This window comes from Phyllobates terribilis, unplaced genomic scaffold (assembly GCF_046119375.1).
Source record: "Phyllobates terribilis strain yellow unplaced genomic scaffold, ASM4611937v1 Scaffold_86__1_contigs__length_6382490, whole genome shotgun sequence".
Lineage (NCBI taxonomy): Eukaryota > Metazoa > Chordata > Amphibia > Anura > Dendrobatidae > Phyllobates > Phyllobates terribilis.
Genome location: NW_027362846.1, coordinates 5,112,404 through 5,132,600, shown reverse-complemented (window position 1 = coordinate 5,132,600; position 20,197 = coordinate 5,112,404). Strand labels below are relative to the sequence as shown.

Sequence of the window (20,197 nt, the reverse complement as noted above, 5' to 3'; positions counted from 1 at the left end):
GGTGATCACTTCTGACCTGGGAGGGGACAGATCCCAGGGAAAGAAAGGACAGACATGTTTTAGTCAGAGTTGGGTGGAAGGATTGAAGGAAGAGGATGGAGACCGTGGATTTGGAAGGATGGGTGGATAAACATGTTACCACTATAGATTATGTCGGTTGGATTTAAAATTTCTTACAAGTACTGTTGCTACTGGATAGAGGATCATGGACTGTGGCTACAGACTATACTGGCTGGAGATACGAAATCTGTGGGCCAACCAAAAAGTTGGGAAACAGGGAGTATGGCCTTATACAAAGCCAGTGGAACTTCTGAACCCAGATTGGGAACTTAAGGACTGAGAGAACGGTATTTTGGCCATTTACCTGGAATTGCTTTATTACCATGGCTATGATCAATAAAATATTGTTGCATCGTTAACCTGCCTAGGTGATTACTTACAACCCACAACCTCAGATCTTTACAAATGGTGGCAGCAGGTGGGATCTGAGAGCCCTTTGCTCTGAGAACTAGAGTGGTTGCCGGAGGACAATCGGGCAACCCTAATGCAACGCTTGGACGATTGGGACCAGGAACAACCACATGAGGTCAGTTCAGACATGGATGAGGGACAACAGCCCAGGGCTGTCATCCAGATGGTGGAGGATCGACCGACTCAGTTGAGGCGGATGCTGGACTCGCTAGGAGATCGGGCTACGGAGAGCGGGCGGCAGTGTTAACCAAATATCTGGGTGTGCATGTAGCAGTACCCCAACCCGCAACATTGCAGAGGACAGTGGATAACAGGAGAGAGGGGCCCGCATCTTTAAGGTACTGGGATATACCACAGTTCAATGAGGACACCTTGGATATTGATGAACATCTCCGGTTATTTGAGAACCTCTGTATGCTGCATAATGTATCAGTCAGTGACTAGCCCAGATTTTTGAGTGTTGGCCTGACCGGAAAAGTAAGAGAAGCTTTTAATAACTTGTCTTCTGGGGATCAAAGATGTTACTATACCATTCGCAGCGCATTACTAGAGAGGTATGAAGGCACGCTGGAAACCTACCGGAGGAAGATTCGGGAGACTGACAAGCCCGCTGTACACACACATCAGGAGTTTTCCAACACACTACGTACGGCATGCACTCGGTGGATAGAAGGACTGAGGGCTCAGGAAGCAGAACATGTAATGGATATAGTCATGCTGGAACAATTTATGTCAAAGCTCCCAGGTAATTTGAAAGAATGGGTGGCAGATAGAAAACCACTCAGCCTGGATGAGGCTGCAAGATTGGCTGATGATTGGTCTGCTAATCGACGAGGGCAACGTGGAAGTACAGCCCCAGTGAGTCGGGAACAGGAGCTTACAGGGAGGTCATTGAAACCCACAACCTCAGATCTTTACACTATGCTAATTGCATATTATACTAAGCCATCTGAACATTGATTTAAAGAGCCCCCTGCTATACTATGTAAATTGATTAGCTCAAACAATGAGACCTGAGTGAGCCCTCCACCTTTACCTCTGACCTGTGACTGATGACCTTAACTACTACTTTATATGTAAATATAAAAAGGTTTTTTTTCATCCTGCTGCAAAGAGATTTGAAAGAGACTTTACAAGGAGAATAAAAGATCAGAGACACTCAGACCATCAGCTTTGAAGCAAGGTGTGACGACACAACTTATCTTAATCAGCCAGACGTTTAAATTATTTAATCCAAGAAAAATACAATATTATCATTGTGCTGACTTGTAAATGTATGTGTATTTCTGTGGTTGGTCAAGAAGGACCCTGACTCAGTGTAGAACAATGAATGTTTGCTAAACATGTTGATTAACCATTGTGTGGACCCTGTGGCTTGTTGACTCACAAAACAGGAGGACAAACTACGTAAATTGATGAAATGCACAAACAATGAGACCTGAGCTCTGTGGAATAAGATCATCCCTAACCCTTGACCTGTGGATGTATATTTAAAAGAACATGTGCCTCTGTAGCAGGCAGATTTTACAAGGAGAATCAAAGATCACAGACTCTCTCAGACCATCAGCTTGGAAGCATGGCTTTAACCAAAGAGACACAGATATGGATTCTACATGATTCCAACCTAAGGGTATATGGCCCTGACTGGAAAGATATGGATCTGCTCCATTGACCATTAGAGAGCCCATGGATACATTTGGGGAGTCCAGGTTGGGACGCTGAAGTCACCTGGCCCCGTGGATATGTTGTTTGAGGGTTGCCAGGTGGGACCCTCCGGTCGCCTGTAACCCATGGAAACTCTCAGAGGCCAGGGTGGGACCCTCAGTCTCCTGGCCTTGTACCTCGATGGATGGTCATCTTCCTAGGCTTGCCGCTACCTTCTCTCTGTGGGGGCCCGCCAAAAGCGGGGCGGCCACAGGTTGAGGTAGTTGGCTCTGTAAGTCCCAAAGTCACAGCTGTTCTATCCCAGGTGGGCCAGAGGGTGAGACTGTGTAATGTTCTACCATCTTGGGTATTTGCTGGAACTGTTCTATGTGTTTATTGTCCTTTTGGTGGTTCAACAAAATATTGCCACACTGTTTTACCCTCACCCTGTGTTGTCTGAGTAGTATTGTGCCCAAGGAAGACCCCGGGTCTTCAGTGACTTTTAGAGCTGCTGTTCTCTGACTGTATGTTGTCCGACACTAGATGGCCAAGTTACTGTGGCTGCTAAAAGCTACCACTTTTCAAAAATACCACTTACAGATGATGATGTAGTAATTTTCACAAACTGGCTTGTTACAATGGTGGCAACCTATGTGTTCCAAAACTTTTGTCTAAATAGCGTACATAAAGTGGTTTCTTCAAACTGCAGTCTCAGAATCAACCCCTTCATGACTCTTGGGCTTAGTAGAGCACCTCACGGCTGTTATGACCTTCTGCAAACATGATACATAGCCAAATAGAAGACATCTGGCAACATTCCTGAGGAATCTTAGACCAGTCCTCATAGGCATTGGCCTTCAGTTTTCGAATATTCTTGGGTTCCATAATCACATAGTTTTAAGGTTGAAAGAAGACAAGTCCATCAAGTTAAACCTATAGGCCTAGTGTTTAGATCCAGAGGAAGGCAAAATCCCCATGATGCAGATGCCAATTACCCCATATTAGGAGAAAAATAAAATCCAAAATACAAATATGGCAGAGCTAGTTCGTCGCATCAAGTCCCATCGTAGATTCTAGTACACGTAACCTGTAAGGTTACATTTTTTCTACTGCTTTCTTCAACGCCCAAAATTTTCCATGATGATCAAGTCCGACAACTGTAACTGCCTCTCCAAAATCTTCCTGGACATCTTCTGAAACCAAGTCCTTGTTAGAATTTGAATTATGCTTGGGATCACTGTCTTGTTTGAAGGCCCAAATCAAAATTCAGTTTGGTAGAGAAAACACTGTTTCTACTGACTTAATATTAAAAGGGGTTCTCCGGTTTTGGAAAACCCATGGCTGCAGTTTATTTAAAAACAAACTAACTGTACTTTACACCCTTGTTTCGGGGGCTGAGTGTCTGACATTGCTCTGTTAATGTCTGCAGCTCTAATGTCACATCGACAGTGCTGCAGTCAAGAATTGAGGTCAGTGGCTCTGCTTAAGTTGATGGCTCAAGCCACGGAGCTCACTGATTAGTTGCCGTTCTCTTGATGTGACATCAGCTCTTCATCTAATAACAGACTCAGGAAGCAATGTCAAAGATTCTGAGCGGACCCCGTTCAAATAATAACTTGCACACGCGTATGCAAGATGTGCAACGTATGGAATATACGGCTTTATTGAATAACACAATCAAACGTTTCAAAGAAATCTGGACTCTATGGGACACACACACTGGGACAAAGGAACTGTTAATGGATATGGTTATTGTGACGACACAGCATTTAACCTTAATTATGCCAGACTTATATTTTCAGCAGGCCAGGAGACAGACTATTGTTCATATAAGTCTGAAAGTTGACTCTTCAATTGAAGTGTTTTTTCTTAGGTAGGTCAAGAAACAGACTATTGTCTTGAACGTTGAGGTTTGTTGTAACTTATTTTCTGCTATCTTTGGGGGATAGAGACACAGGGTCATTGAACAATGTTTGCTAATATGCTGATTACCCATTGTATAAGTCCATATAACTTCCTGACCTGCAAAACAGGGGATAAACGATGCAGATTGATTACGGACTCCCACTGTGTCTCCACATTATGAAAGGTAGTCCTGGTATTAGAGGCCGAAATAGATTCACTCCTTCCCTTATGTGTCATTGTCCAGGTATAATATGGGTTCTTCAGTGCAGAGTTCATTTTCGGTTACTGATAGATTACCAAGTCAAACTAATATGTAATGTTTGCTAATATTTTGAGTATTCTCTATGTTGTCTTTCGGTAACTTTATCTTTGAAAAATTCAATTAAAACTCAAGTAAAATAATAAAAACAGATTCAGAGCTGGGCCGGAGGAGGGCCAGTAAACCTCCGTACCCCAAACTGAGCTTTTCTGAAATGCTTTAACCCCCTTTGCCTACATTCGGTATGATCCATCCATTAAATGTATGTTTTAAAAAAGAAAACGTCTACTATCATTGATGTTTATGAAGTTGTGACGTGGTTGTAATATATAGAACATAATTATGGCTTAGACTGTAAGTGAGTTTTTTGATGTTCAAAAAGACTTGTTCTCCTATTAAAACATTTCTCACATTCTGGGCATGAATACGGTTTCTCTCCTGTATGACTTCTTTGATGTCGAACGAGATCTACTTTACCCCTGTAACATTTCCCACATTCTGAACACGAATACGGCTTCTCCCCAGTGTGGCTTCTCTGATGTATAACAAAGGCTGATTTATGGCTAAAGCACTTCCCACAGTCTGAACATGAAAATGGCTTCTCCCCTGTATGAATTCTCTGATGTATTGCAAGAGTTGATTTCTGTTTAAAACATTTTCCGCAATCCAAACATGAATGCGGCTTCTCCCCTGTGTGAGTCTTCTGATGCTCAACAAGATTTGATCTTCGATTAAAACATTTTCCACATTCTGGGCATGAAAATGGCTTCTCCCCTGTGTGACTTCTTTGATGTTTAATGACATCAAATTTAGCCTTAAAACACTTCCCACATTCTGAACATGAAAAGGGCTTCTCTTCTGTGTGAGTTCTCTGATGTGTAACAAGATTAGATTTGTGATTAAAACATTTCCCACACACTGGGCATAAAAATGGTTTTTCTCCTGTGTGAATCCTCTGATGTGTAACAAGATCCGATTTCCGTTTAAAAAACGCCCCACATTCTGAGCACGAAACTGAAAATGGCTTCTTCCTTGTGTGAATTCGATGATGTCTAATAAGATCTGATTTCTGGTTGAAAAATTTCCCACATTCTGAACATGAAAATGGCTTCTCCCCCGTGTGAAGTCTCTGATGTACAGCAAGAGTTGACTTCCACGTAAAACATTTTCCGCAATCTAAACATAAATATGGCTTCTCCCCTGTGTGAGTTCTTTGATGCTCAACAAGATTTGATTTCCGATTAAAACATTTCCCACATTCTGAACATGAGTATGGCTTCTCCCCTGTGTGAGTTCTCTGATGTATAACAAGATCTGATTTATAGTTAAAACTTTTCCAGCATTGTGAACATGAAAATGGCTTCACTCCTTTGTAAGCTCTTCGCTCTTTATCACCACTTCTGTAACTTTTGCTTTGCTTAACAGTCTTTGATAAATCTGAAGCTAGCACCTGTTGCCCAAATGATAGATCTATGCTGTGAAGGTCTGAGGGTACAAGTGGAACAATGACATGCTCTTCATATATATCTGGCGTGATAGGATGATCATCTGATTTAAAGAAATCTGCCAAGAATAAAACAAATTAATTTGTAATAAAGTAAGTTACCTTATATTGTTAAAGTTATAGTCATATTTTATAACATTTCTATATAAAATAGCAAAATTCAGTTATTAACTGTCTAAAACGGGATGGAAAAAAAAAAAAGAGATCTCAAATAGATCAGTTGTCCCTTAAAGATGAAGCCAATTTTGGCCCTAATGACTAAAATATATTTTTTTTTATTACTTTTTTTTCCATTGGCAAACTTTTTTTTTTACCTAGCCATTGGAGGGTTTGCTTTTGGTTTTATTTTTTATATTATTTTAGACTTTATGATATTCACATCTTGCAGAATTGAACGCAATTCTGCGAGGGAGAACTAATTTTTTTTTTTTCCCCTCGCCAGATTCTGAAACGAATAACTTTAGGACCAAAAAAAAAGGAACAGAACTGTAATTGATTTAAATCTTTTCGTCTTTCACCTGCAGTATAATTAATATGTTATCTTTATTCTGCGAATTGATACGATTATGGTCATACCCAATTTATATATTTAATTTTTTGTATTAATACTTCTGCACTAGATAATCAATTTTTTATTTTTACTTTGATTGTCATTCTGAGAGTCATTCTGAGAGTCATTAATTTTTTATTTCTATTTACAGAACTGTAACAGGCTCTTTTGTGTAACGAGCTGTAGATTTTTATGGACACTATTTTGATAACTTATGAAATTATTTTAAACAGTACAGTATTTTTCACTTTTTTTCCTCTTACAATATTTATTGATTTATTAAAGAGTCTTGAAAATGATGCCATTAGATTGGTTAGATAATACAGACCTACTCATTTCAGCGATTAACTCTCAGGCACCTTGTGTGAGGGTCAGACAAAGAGTACTCGCCCTTTGTCAAACTCCTATGATGCTGTGTTCGCTTTGACCATTGTATCTGAAGGGAGTTAAACTACTAGAATCAGAACCAGTGCCACAAGAACTATATCTACGACTGCCTTACTTAAAGGGGTTGTCCAGGCTTTTTCCCATTATGTGTGCGTGCCTAGGCTGCAGAGTGCTGACAGTTTGTAATATACTCCCTGTCAGCATTCTGCACTGTTGCCTAGATATCACACTTGGGATTGTAACCAGCTCTCTCCTCATTCTAGAGTTTTCCTGTCTGGCAGAGACTGGATTTAACATCACAACAGACATCACGCCCCCAGCCTCTGCCAGACCCTCCCCCTGCCTCAGCCTCTGCCAGACCCTCCCCCTGCCTCAGCCTCTGCCAGACCCTCCCCCTGCCTCAGCCTCTGCCAGACCCTCCCCCTGCCTCAGCCTCAGTGTAAGCCAGCAGTGGCAGGACTCCGCTCAGTGCCAACTCTGGCTGAGCTTAGAAAAAAAAAGTCCAGGAAGCTGCCTGGTCTAGAAAAGAAACATATAAACAGTGCAGGGAATGAAGTGAAATTCAGGAGGAACAAAAGGCAGAGAAAAAAAATGTATATGGGTGTTGTATATTACAATGCAGCACAAATTAACTAAAAACAAATTGGTACTTCGGGGTCAGACAACCTCTTTAAAAGCCACCTAAATTGAAAAATGCTTTAGGAAACCATAAATATACAGTTAACAGAACACAGCAAAAAAAATGCAAGACAAAACTATAGCAACCGGTAAAGGAGAAGAATCCATGACTTCTCGGCATTAAGTGGTTACTACTCACCTGGGTAGTCATATGTAGGAATCTCCTCTTTACACCGCTCATCACCCCTCACATATGTCTCTGTAGTATTAATTTGGGTCAGATCTTCACCCTGAAACAAATATTGTACAAGTCACAGACACATGGAGAAGTCCCCTCTATGATCAGCTCTAATCCTGCCATCTCCACCGTTCTCATTACACAAGTATAAAACATATAATACTGGTGGATAAAACAAGACTGAGCACAAGATCTTCACAGCCATCTACACATCTTAGGGGAGATCTCATGACATCTTCTCTCCATCTACCTGATGATCCTGAGGAACATTGGGGTCTTCTTGTTTACAGTCCTGTGGAAGAAGAGGACGAGGACATCTCTCTGGTGTTGTCCTCTTACTGGATAGATCTGGAGGAAACACATACAGGGACTGAATTCATTCTTTCCATACAGATAATTATAGGTCGTGTGTATTTAGTCCTGTCTATTACCTGGTGATGTGAGGGGCTGGGGAACCTCCATCATGACGTCCTTGTACAGATCTTTATGTCCTTCTAAATACTCCCACTCCTCCATGGAGAGATAGACGGCGACATCCTGACACCTTATAGGAACCTGACACATACAATGATACCGTCATCCCCCCGATCCCTTCATAGCGTTACTGTATAATGTCCCAGCAATGTCACCTCTCCAGTCAGCAGCTCAATCATCTTGTAGATGAGTTCTAGGATCTTCTGGTCATTGATGTCCTCATGTATCAGGGGGTGAGGTGGAGGTCCTGTGATTGGGCTCAGGGGTCTTCCCCATCCCTCAGACACAGGGGCCTGACACCGCTCACTAGAGGTCTTCACTACTGTGTAATCCTGGTTATGGAGAGACACATTAATAAATCTCCCTCCAGACATTTCCAGAATCCTCACCTCTCCAGTTCTGTCCATCTGTTATTCCCATAGATAAGAATGATGTAATGTGACGTCATCAGAATCTCTCACCTCTCCAGTAAGCCGGAAGAGGATCTCTAGGGTGAGGTGTAATATCCTCTCCGCCATCTTGTCCCTGTCCATATCCATTCTTGAAGGAGAACTATGCAGTAGAAATCAACTAGGATCTTAGTAAGGACCTGAATGGATTGAAAGAATAAATTAAATCACTAGCTTTGTGATACCAGTATGAAGTAAAAATCTGGTAGAACACATCATAAATCTAGAATTTAAACAATTTCTTGTAAATCCTGCAGCCTCTCCACATTTCATTCTGTTCAAGAAAGACACTTTTTCCTTATGTTGACGTAATCTATGGTTGCACCTTTAAATGGGTTGTCCACTACTAGACAACCTTCTCTTAATAGCTTCATTTCATACTTCCTTCCAGAACTGGCTCAGTTCCTGTGATTTGGCCGCTGTGTCATAACATTGCTGCAGCCTTTCAGTCAAATCAGCGGACACTAATGATTCTAGCAGATGAATCTAGTCTGCCATTGTCTTGAAGCTTGTCTCCATTGTGATTCTTATTTGATATTTGCCATTAAGCAGATATCAGAGATTAGAAAGTCAATTTTATGGTGCCCTGGTCATGTGAGAAGTCTAGTCTTCCGTGGCAGCCGGCTTTGTCTTCCGTGTCTGGTATGCTTGGCCCACCATCAGGGTTGCCAACTATTCAGAGATTCCAGGACAGTTCATAAAAATAGCAACTCTGCTCACCCTCCTGGGGTTTTTTGGTTTTTATTATTTGGCTAAACACTCATGATGTTGCAGAGCTGCACACATCATGATGTTGAGAGACCTAGTTGTGATGTTAGTCACTACTCACGGTTAAGCCATGAGGCTGGATAGTCAAGAAGTCAAAAGCAAAAGAGAGTACGTCATAGACACAGGGGGTTAGACAAAGACGTAGTCAGGAAACAGTCCGAGGTCAATATTCCAAGAAGGTAGCAGATCACAACAAAAGGGCTAGGCAAACGGATGGTCGAGACGAATCCAAAGTCAAGCAGCAAAGATCAAAATACTAGATAAAAAGCACAAAGTAAGCACACACCTCCAGAGCAAAGCTACAATTGGCAGCAATCAAAGGCAAAGAGCTGCTTAAATAGCCAGGTAATTACTCTGGATAAGAGACACATGGATGAAGCCCAGGCACACTCTGGTTCAGATTGTTCGGCTAAACTGTCACTCCAGACACTGACACCTCAGCATCCGATTGGACGACTGAGCTGTCCATCACCATACTGACAGCTCAATACGCCCCATTCCTAAATTGGACAGCAGAACTGTCATTCACTGTGTCCAGACACTCAGCTAGAAGGAATTATGACACTAGTAAGCTGGAAGGTGCACCGAAGGTCCTGGGAAGAAGTGAAGTCTGACTGCCATAGAAGACTGAACTGAATGCCAGATCATAACAACATGAGTCAAATTATTCATCTCTAGCCAATATGTGTTTTTACGAAGCTGAGGCGAAACGCGCGTCGAGGGGTTCAGGCAGACTGTCACCACGAGGACCCTGCTCCCCACAACATGACTCAAGGTAGCTATACTTAATCCTCTGATTGATATACTTTATGACCACTTTAGGTATCTGGCTGATTACTATTATGTGCTTGCGATTATCCACTTTTACCTGAGAGACTGACACTATTGTCTGTCAGCAGGTCACAGGGCTTCCATCAGCCTTTTAACTAAGCTTACAGCTATTGTTTTATTGCACTATTCTTGGCACTTTATGCTGTAATATTTATTTATATTTTGTACTTTTTGCATTTATTATCTAAACATCACTTATCATGTGATGGATCTTGTTAGTATTTCGCCTTGATTATTATGATGTTTACTATTACGTTATAACGTGTGTAGGAGCCTTATTGATCGGGGGGTTATGCTCACAACTCTGCTGTGTTACTTTGGGACTACATGCCCTGTTATTCCTTGTGTTTTAGCTGTCTTCTCTCCGTAAACCTTTTATGCTATATGTCCTATATAATGATGTATTTTTGTGAATAAAATTATATTATTTCATATTATTTCTCCAATGCGTCTTGGGTGTCTATTTATATTTCTTCTTATTAGTTTATTACTATTTGGTTCCACTTCTTGATACCTAATAGACTTTGGTTTGGTCTTTGTCTTTAGTTTTTGGAGATTGCATTTCACTTTGGTGATTCGCTTGTGGTTAGGTTATGATTGCATTGTTTTTGCAGATTCCTTAACAGGATTTATGGGATTTTAGAAAGAGATAAGGCCCGAGTTATTCAACTCGGAACGGTTTTTGGCGAGAGGTCAACTACTTCTAAGGATACAAGTGACATTAAAGACTTGAAGCAGCAAATCAAAGATTTACTCAAAAAGAGGATAAAACTTTGGTGGAACAAAGCCGCCTTAGAAAATTATTTATATAAAGATATTATACCCAGAGGGCTCCGCATCCAACTATTCCCCACTCTGGATACGGAAGATTCGGCGCTCATAGGCAAGTGGGAGGAGACTCTCACTAAATGCTCCCGTACACTTTTGGAAATTCTCATTAGAGCTGACAAAAAAGCATTAGAACCTATCGAAAAGGAGATTGATACGCTACGTGAGAAAATCCAATCCTTACTTTCGAGTGAAGAGTACAAAAATTTTGATCTATTACTGGAGGAAGAGCTCTCCAAAAATAAGAAATATATGAGAGATTTTGAGGACTATCAATCCAAGAACATTTATCACTGGCATCATAAAAATAGATACAATAAAATACGAATAAGGTCCCAATCGGCCTCGAGTATCTCATCGACTTCTGAGGAAGAATGTGGAGGGCATTTTTTAGACAATGCTGCACATAACACATCTGCATCTCTGGCTGCTATGGGCATAAAAGGGGACAAACTTATGGTGTGGCCCCCATGCTCCCCTGACCTCAACCCCATTGAGAACCTCTGGAGCATCATCAGAAGGAGTGTCTATGATGGCGGGAGGCAGTTCACATCTAAGCAACAGCTCTGGGAGGGTATTCTGTCCTCATGCAAAACCATCCGAAACCATCCAAAACCTGACAAATTCAATGGACGAGAGAGTTCAGAAGCTCCTTTCGAACAAGCGGTCCTATGTGCAAATGTAACATCACCTAGAATAAAGTTTTGAGGTGAAAACTGTTTGATTTCAGTTTGTAATAACCTGCTAATGCTTATAATTTCAAAAATGACCATTTTTTTGTTCTTTATTAACATGAAAAGGTTGAAAACTCTGCTGTGCATAATAATTTGGAACATGCATTTTGAGTGCAGTTTGAGTTTTTTATTTTTTAAAAATATACTGTTATCATAGGCAGTTTGTACAAAAACCTTTCAATTGTACTCTAATAGTTATTTGACTGGAAAATTACAATGACTGCAATTCATATCGGTAATTTGAGAAAATATTATTGGCATAATAATTTGGAACACAGCGTAGTTTTTGGAGATTGCATTTCACTTCGGTGATTCGCTTGTGTTTAGGTTTTTTATGATGTCCACTATAATAATAATAATTTTAATTTATAAAGCGTCAACATATTCCGCAGCACTTTACAATTAAGCGGGGACATGTACAGACAATAAATTCAATACAATTAAAGACAGTTTAAACAGTCTATTTCTTACACATTCCTCACATGTAATAAAGCTGTCAAACAGTTGCAAATCATGCACACGGGAGCGATTCAACCATATCACCGAGCAGCTATAAATACTCGGAGCTCGGCCCGAGCATACTCGGACAGAACATACTCGCTCAATACTAATAGTAAGGAATAATATTCACATATTATGCAGCTATGTTATTTAGCAAAACATCAGTGATTCAATGCCAAGTAAAAACATGCATACAAATCTCATTAGGTATGGATTATACAGATGTACGCAGAAACTCCATTTGTAATCTATAAGTAAAAGTAATGAGCGAGCGTGCTCAGAGCAGCTTAGTAGTCACCTGAGCATCTCACAGTTCGAGATGCACAGTGCTTTGCGAGTACTTCTTGGGATGTTCGGGCGGGAGCTCGAGTCCCCGTCCTGCATGTCTGGCGCTGTTTTAACAGTGAATAAACATGCGGGGATTGTGGCATTACAGGGATTGGCTGGCCGCATAGCGTCATCGGGTCTTTAGTAGACCTGATGACAATATGCTCATCACAGTGTACGCCGGAAATAGGCAAAGTAGGGAGAGCTACTGCTGATTGAGGGATAGAATTGATGGTTTATTAGTTAGGTATTCCACAGCAAGATATATACCCATCTGAATATAACAGTCCTTCTCAGGACTAATCTGCTGCATATATTCCTGGTGATAGCAGGCAGGCAGAGTTTGTGGACATTGTATATAGCAGAATAGGGTCCTTTGCACGTTTTGTCTGCTGCTGTTACAGATATCCATAGCCCTAGATATCAGGACTAATTTTTCTTTTGCTCTTAATCCTGATTATTTGCTTAAAAAGCAACACAGTACACCATTTTACTGCTCCATTTGAGTGTTAGCAGAATACATCCAGATTTTTTTGATTTTATTCACATTGCTGTATTGTGGAAGCAGAGAAACTTGTCCATCATCAGACGTGATCCGATATTACTGCAGTAATAATCATGACATTTTTTGGAGCGTGCTAAATTATTACACTCCATTTAAAAAGGGCAAGGGGAATGGCAAGGGACGGGGAAGTGGATATGATGCTGATGGTGCATGCAGAGGCCGAGGACATGGGCAAGATAAAACTGCCTGCTGAAGGAGTACAACAAACATCCACATCATGTCGAACTACCTTCCTTAGAGGGGGAGGGAGGAATAGCACCACAACAGGCAGGAACAAGGTGGGCAACTGTTCCCCGGAACACCAACACGAGGGAAGTTGCCAGTCCAACTGTTAGGTCTTCCAGAGTCTGGCTCTTTTTTAAAGACTGTCCAGATAACCCCAAAAAGGCCATTTGCAACATCTGCCATGCCAGCATCAGCAGGGCAGCAAAACTATTAGCCTGACCACCACCAGCATGCTCAGGCACACGACAGCAAAGCACCCAATTGATTGGGCCGAATGCCAGGGTCGTGGAACAGTCTCTGCCTTTTCCACTGTTGTACGCCAATCCCTTGTCCATGGCTCAAGCGAAGATGCCTCCCGCCCTTCACCTGTCATTGAACACTCGCAACCACGTCCTTGTCCCAGCGCAGCGTTCAGTTATCCCTACCCCAGTCCTTTTAAACGCAAGCGCAAATACGCAGCCAACCACGCACAGTCCACAGCGCTAAACTGCCACATTTCTAGACTGCTTGAACTTGAAATGTTGCCTTCTAGGCTCATGGAAACGGAATCTTTCCGCAACCTCATGGCGGTGGCCGTCCCTCGTTACTCGGTCCCCAGCTGCCACTATGTCTCCTGGTGTGGTGGCCCCGACATTCTACAGCTGCTGCACCTCCTCCTCAAGCTCGCACACGTACCTAGTGGTTCAGCGATCTGTCAAAACCTACCCGGAGCTGCCTGAGCTGCTTGTCAAAGTACGCCGCATGTGTACCCATTTCTGAAAGTCACCTATAGCTTCTGCCGCCCTGGTAGTGCTTCAGCAGCATTTGCAGCTTCCAGCTCACTGACCGGTGAGCGATGTAACCACGCGTTGGAACTCAACAGTGCATACGTTGGGAAGGATTTGTGAGCAGCAGAGGGAAGTTGTTGAGTACCAGCTTCAACACGCCAGTCGGTATTCAGGCCAGCCTCCACACATAAGAGCTGATGAGTGGGCATGGATGTCAGACATCTCTGCCGTCCTCCAAAACTTTGAGGACTCCACCAAGATGGTGAGCGGCTATGATGCCATAATTAGTGTCACCATCCTGCTTCTCTGTCTGAAATGCTTGCAATTAAAGAGGAGGCTTTGCAGACGGAGCACAATGAGATGGAGCAAGGAACTATACAGGGTGATGCCACACAGCCCAGCATCATCTTATCTGAAGGTGGATTGGGCGATAAAGAGGAGGATGAGGAAGACGAGGAGGAACAGGAGCTGTTTTCCGGCGTTACAGACGGTACTACCCACATAACAGTCATACCGTCTGTTCAGTGTGGATGGCCTGAAGAGAGGGAGAACGAGGAGGAGGAGGAGAGCATGGACAGTCGTCCTCTTGGTCAGTACAGGGAAGACTTGGCTGCTGGCAGTCTGGTACACAAGGTTGACTTTATGTTCAGCTGCTTTTCCTGTGACCCTCATGTTGTACACATTTTGGCCGACAGTAATTACTGGTTGGTCAAACTTCTAGACCCACGCTACAAGGAGAACTCTGTGGCGGAGAGGTGTAATAAAATGTTGCTGTTCCTTGATGAGGAATTATTTAAAAAATACCCATCTGAAAACGCTGGCGGCAGAGGTCACAGTTCGTTGGACAACCAAGGAGTACAGGCGAGGGTGACACAAATATGATGCAGCATAGGCAGGAGAACACTGTCAAAGGTCTGGGACAGTTTTCTCAGACCCTTCCAATGCCCGGCCCTGATGCGCTGGGTACTCTGACAAGGAGGGAAAAGTTTTGGAAGATGCTGAAGGAGTTCCTTGCCGAACGTACCAACTTCTTCTGTGATTACTCTGTTATAACTATTGGGTATCCAAGCTGGACATGTGGAGGTCCTGGCGTGCCCTGCCGCTAGCGTTTTGTCAGAGCGGGTTTTTAGTGCCACCGGGGGCATTATAACTGATAAGCGCATCCGCCTGTCAACTGAAAATGCTAACAGGTTGACTCTTATAAAAATGAACAAGGTCTGAATTGGGCCAGACTTCTCAACACCACCGGATGATAGCAGCGGAACATAAAGTCAAATCCAGTGGCTTTTTTTTTGGAGGGGGTGGGGGGCTATTCCCATGCAATCGTGATTTTGTCTATTTTCTGTTGTCCTCCTCATCCTCCACCACCATATCACCAGGGTGACTGTGATGCAACACCCACATAATTTTTTTTAAGGGTGTTTATGATGCCTGTAGGAATTTTCTTTTAGAGGCCTACCCCTAACATTCTGTATGTTATACAGTATGTCCATGTATACCCCCCAGGGGTAAATGTTTTTCAGCCCATGTACTTATTGCATGGGCATTACCACTATAGGAGACCCACTCCTTAACAAAGGAAACAATTTTTTTTAATGAGGACCTCCTCTATATCTCTTCAAAAGGGTATTGGAGCTTGTTCAATTTTTTATCAGCCCTTGCAGTCACTGCATGTGCAATAACAGTTTAGGAGACCCACTCCTTAATAACGGGAACAACAAAGCATAGCTGGCTGATAGCCTTCTAACAATAGTAAGGGCCGCCTGATGGCCTTGCAAAAATAGGCTGTGACTTTCAGAGTTCCTCCTTCATTAGTGAAAAAGGATGTGTCTGATCATGTCTCACAACACATGGCCAGATAAGGTAGTAAAATGTGAAAATTACATTTACCAGTAATGTAATGAAAGCAATGCAAAAGTGCATCAAAAATGCTATGTGTGAACATAGCCCAAGGTGTGGAGGAGCATTTTTTATTTTGGTTATTTATTTTGCCTTATATACAAGTCATTACCCTGAAAAGGATGTTCCTAAACATTTTTTCCAGGAAAATCCATTTTGGCTTCGTTTCTGTATGTTTTATTGTGAGTCCGTAAAAGTGGCGTAATACTCTGACAACATTGATAACAGCAGTGACCTGGGAGTCAGAAATGCTTCCAGGGGTCTTCCCCATGCTGTTCCCCATATAATTTTAGCAAGTTTCCCATCGATTTGGCCAATTTTTAGGCCCCTCCAGACCTCCGGGGTTGGTGGGAGGGGGGAGCGCCAGAAAAATGCTCGAGTTTCCCATTGACTTACACTGGGCTCGTTGCTTGAGTCGAGCGCCTGAACATTACGATTTGCTCGACCCGAGCAACAAGCACTTGAGCATTTTAGTGCTCGCTCATCACTAGTAAGTACCCATTGCTTCTGTCCAGGCAGTCCTCCTACCTAAATCCCAAACGCACGTTTCACATGTATTACTTCCTCAAGAGTATAATTCTTTTATATAGTAGCATAGACTCTTGGTTCTCCGTTTTTGCATACTTAATTGAGTCGCTAGAAATAGATTGGGACTAACACTTATTGATCATTATGTTGAACTGGAACATTTTTGAGATATTTCAGGGAGTTGCTGGACAAGCAAAATTTAATGACAATGGAGAGCTCCGATACCAAAGATCAAGGGAGGGAGGCATTAAGTGCCACTGACTTCTAATAGCTTATTTTACAACTTGATAGAGCCCCATATGTCCACAATTGGGCCAATAGATTAGGTAAAGATGTTCTCGATGAGGGAAAAAAACAAGTTATTGTCTTCATCAGGCCTGTGGAGTTGGTAAGGTAAATATCCAGCTCCTCAATTATCGACTCTCGACTCCACAGCCCTGCCTCACTCCTGAGCATGTACATAAAGTGCAGCACAGATTCATCTCAACTAAAAGAGATCCGAGATCAGGAATAGAACAGACATTTATAGGACATTTCATAAATTTCCCAAATTCTTGGACTACTGAACCCAATTTATTACATATTTTAGGAGTCAGTCCATTTTATACCCTCTGCCAAAATGAACACCGACTCCACAGCACTGGTCTGCATGGGTAGCTACTTTATGTGAGGCATCTCCCAAAAAAAATCTCCCTTAGGGAAGAGTCAGGTGGCTGTACAAGTCGGACGAGGATCGCAACCCATTGCTCGGACTGGCCGTTGGCTCTCCCGACCCGAGCACGACAACTGCGTAGAAATATATGCTGTCTCGCTCGGGTCGGTATTCGTCGTCCGAGTTATAAGAACGTCTGACTGTTTCTTTAAAGTCCTGGTTATCCTGTAAATTACAGGACAGGGGTTCAGGGAAAACATTCGAAATACTAAAGGAGGAGGATAGCAGTCCGTCTGACTTCACTGCATGCAGATGGCTTAGAATATAGACTATACGGCCCTTCAATTAGATGCAAAATTGAGTCCCATTTGACCAGATGGACCAGATGGAGGGCTTTATTGGCATCCATGAAGAGGAAGAAGAGATGGCAGCGTGGAAAATCATAATCATGGCCCTGGTTGTAGAGTCTCTGGCTTCACATGATGGTATGAAGCCCACCTGGTCGGTGTGTGTGATACCTAATGGAGAACGCAGCACTCATCGGGTTATACAGAGTAAGGGGCTCCCACCGTTGTGGATTCAGCGCCCCACAACTTGATTGGCGGGTGGGGAGGGGGGGAGACAACTGGGACCATTATAACGACTAAAAAAAAATGAATGACTTCATAAAATAAATTTAAAAAAAAAATGGCAGAGTTTGTTTTCTACACCACTTTATGGATGCAACACGGACCCATATGCATGAATAATGCCTAAGGCGCCATTCACACTGCTTTATAAATCCCCGGAAAACTGGATTACATAGAACACATTCTAGGGACGGTGTGAAAAGCTGGAGAAGAGGACAGAGTGTGAAGACAGCAGAGGACATGACGGTCAGAAGGGGGGAAAGCTGCGTGACCTAATCCTGACAGAGAGTAATGGAGACGGCACATACCTCCACCTGCAGAGAAGCCTCCACATACCTCCACCTGCAGAGAAGCCTCCACCTGCAGAGCCGCCACCACATACCTCCACCTGCAGAGCCGCCACCACCTGCAGAGCCGCCTCCACATACCTCCACCTTCAGAGCAGCCTCCACATACCTCCACCTTCAGAGCAGCCTCCACATACCTCCACCTTCAGAGCCGCCTCCACATACCTCCACCTGCAGAGCCGCCTCCACATACCTCCACCTGCAGAGCAGCCTCCACATACCTCCACCTGCAGAGCAGCCTCCACATACCTCCACCTGCAGAGCAGCCTCCACATACCTCCACCTGCAGAGCAGCCTCCACATACCTCCACCTGCAGAGCAGCCTCCACATACCTCCACCTGCAGAGCAGCCTCCACATACCTCCACCTGCAGAGCAGCCTCCACATACCTCCACCTGCAGAGCAGCCTCCACATACCTCCACCTGCAGAGCAGCCTCCACATACCTCCACCTGCAGAGCAGCCTCCACATACCTCCACCTGCAGAGCAGCCTCCACATACCTCCACCTGCAGAGCAGCCTCCACATACCTCCACCTGCAGAGCAGCCTCCACATACCTCCACCTGCAGAGCAGCCTCCACATACCTCCACCTTCAGAGCTGCCTCCACATACCTCCACCTTCAGAGCCGCCTCCACATACCTCCACCTTCAGAGCAGCCTCCACATACCTCCACCTGCAGAGCAGCCTCCACATACCTCCACCTTCAGAGCCGCCTCCACATACCTCCACCTTCAGAGCCGCCACCACATACCTCCACCTGCAGAGCCGCCTCCACATACCTCCACCTTCAGAGCCGCCTCCACATACCTCCACCTTCAGAGCCGCCTCCACATACCTCCACCTGCAGAGCAGCCTCCACATACCTCCACCTGCAGAGCCGCCACCACATATATGGCTGCTCTGTGCGCACAGGACCTGTGATGAGGTCACAGGGGGGAGGAGTCAGGGGTCACATGATCAGGGGCCTCAGTGGATGCAGGACTCTGCTGTGCTGGTTGTCATGGTGCTGGATGAGCTGAAGTTTATGTGTGGGGTCAGGAGGGGTTTACAGTGTGGATGTAGCAGAGCCGTGTGTGTACGAGGTGTACGGTGCAGAGCCGCGTGTGTACGAGGTGTACGGAGCAGAGCCGCGTGTGTACGAGGTGTACGGAGCAGAGCCGTGTGTGTACGAGGTGTACGGAGCAGAGCCACGTGTGTACGAGGTGTATGGAGCGGAGCCACGGTTGTACAAGGTGTACGGAGCGGAGCTGCATGTGCACGAGTCGTACAGAGCGGATCAGTGTGTACGAGGTGTACGGAGCGGAGCCGTGTGTGTACGAGGCGTATGGCGCGGAGCTGCGCGTGTACGAGGCGGACAGAGCAGAGCCGCTGGTGTACGGAGTGGAGCTGCGTGTGTACGGAGCGGAGCCGCGTGTGTATGACGCGCCCCCAGGGCCGTGAGGTGGCGGGCCCGGTCCGTGACCCAGGGCGGTCAACTAAAAAGGGGAATTATTTATAGGGGATTTGTAAAGTGTTCGTGACGCCACCTGTGGCATGCGGCTATATGGAGCCGCCGCTGCGGAGCAGTCCTCTGGAGCTGGTGTTTACAGCTACTGGAATGGTGTGACTCTCCACAGGTAGAGCTGGCTCCAGGGCAGTGTAAGATGTGTAAGTTGTACTGGGCGTTTTAGTGCCTGGGAGGGCAAGAGGGCGCAGATGAAAGAATGGACGGAGGCAGTACGGTGCAGTCATCCGAGTTTTTACTCACAGTTCTTATGACAGTTCCACTGGTGCACTGTACGGGTGTCAGCCTTCCACGTTGCGCTGCGTTCACCAGGCTGGGGTTCAGCACTTCCTCAGGCAGGTTAGGCGTACCTGACAGAACCCCACTTTCTTGTGTTCCTCTCTAGACTATCTTCACGCTGGGTCTTTCTCCCTCCTGCCCTACGCTTCCCCACTCTCAATCCCGCTCGGGTGCTCTGAAGTCCCTCCTGTCTTCCCGGACCTACTTGACCCTCACGGGGATTAGAATGAGGCTTCGGCAACTGATTATATAAGCCAGAAGCCTCCGGTTTTCCCAGCCGAGACTTAGAGTAACATGGCTGGACCAGGGGCG

At 44.3% G+C, this 20,197-nt stretch overlaps 1 protein-coding gene across 1 annotated transcript in view; it reads right to left on the bottom strand.

Moving 5' to 3' along the window:
• LOC141197715 (uncharacterized) overlaps window positions 1-19,021 on the bottom strand; it is a 200,376-nt gene extending 181,355 nt beyond the window's left edge. The window contains 7 exon segments of the mRNA XM_073662801.1: window positions 4,627-5,842; window positions 7,538-7,628; window positions 7,827-7,924; window positions 8,008-8,131; window positions 8,206-8,382; window positions 8,512-8,639; window positions 18,938-19,021. Coding sequence (XP_073518902.1) covers window positions 4,627-5,842; window positions 7,538-7,628; window positions 7,827-7,924; window positions 8,008-8,131; window positions 8,206-8,382; window positions 8,512-8,589 — 1,784 coding nt within the window. The 5' untranslated portion in view covers window positions 8,590-8,639; window positions 18,938-19,021.
• Between the last annotated feature and the right edge of the window lie 1,176 nt (window positions 19,022-20,197).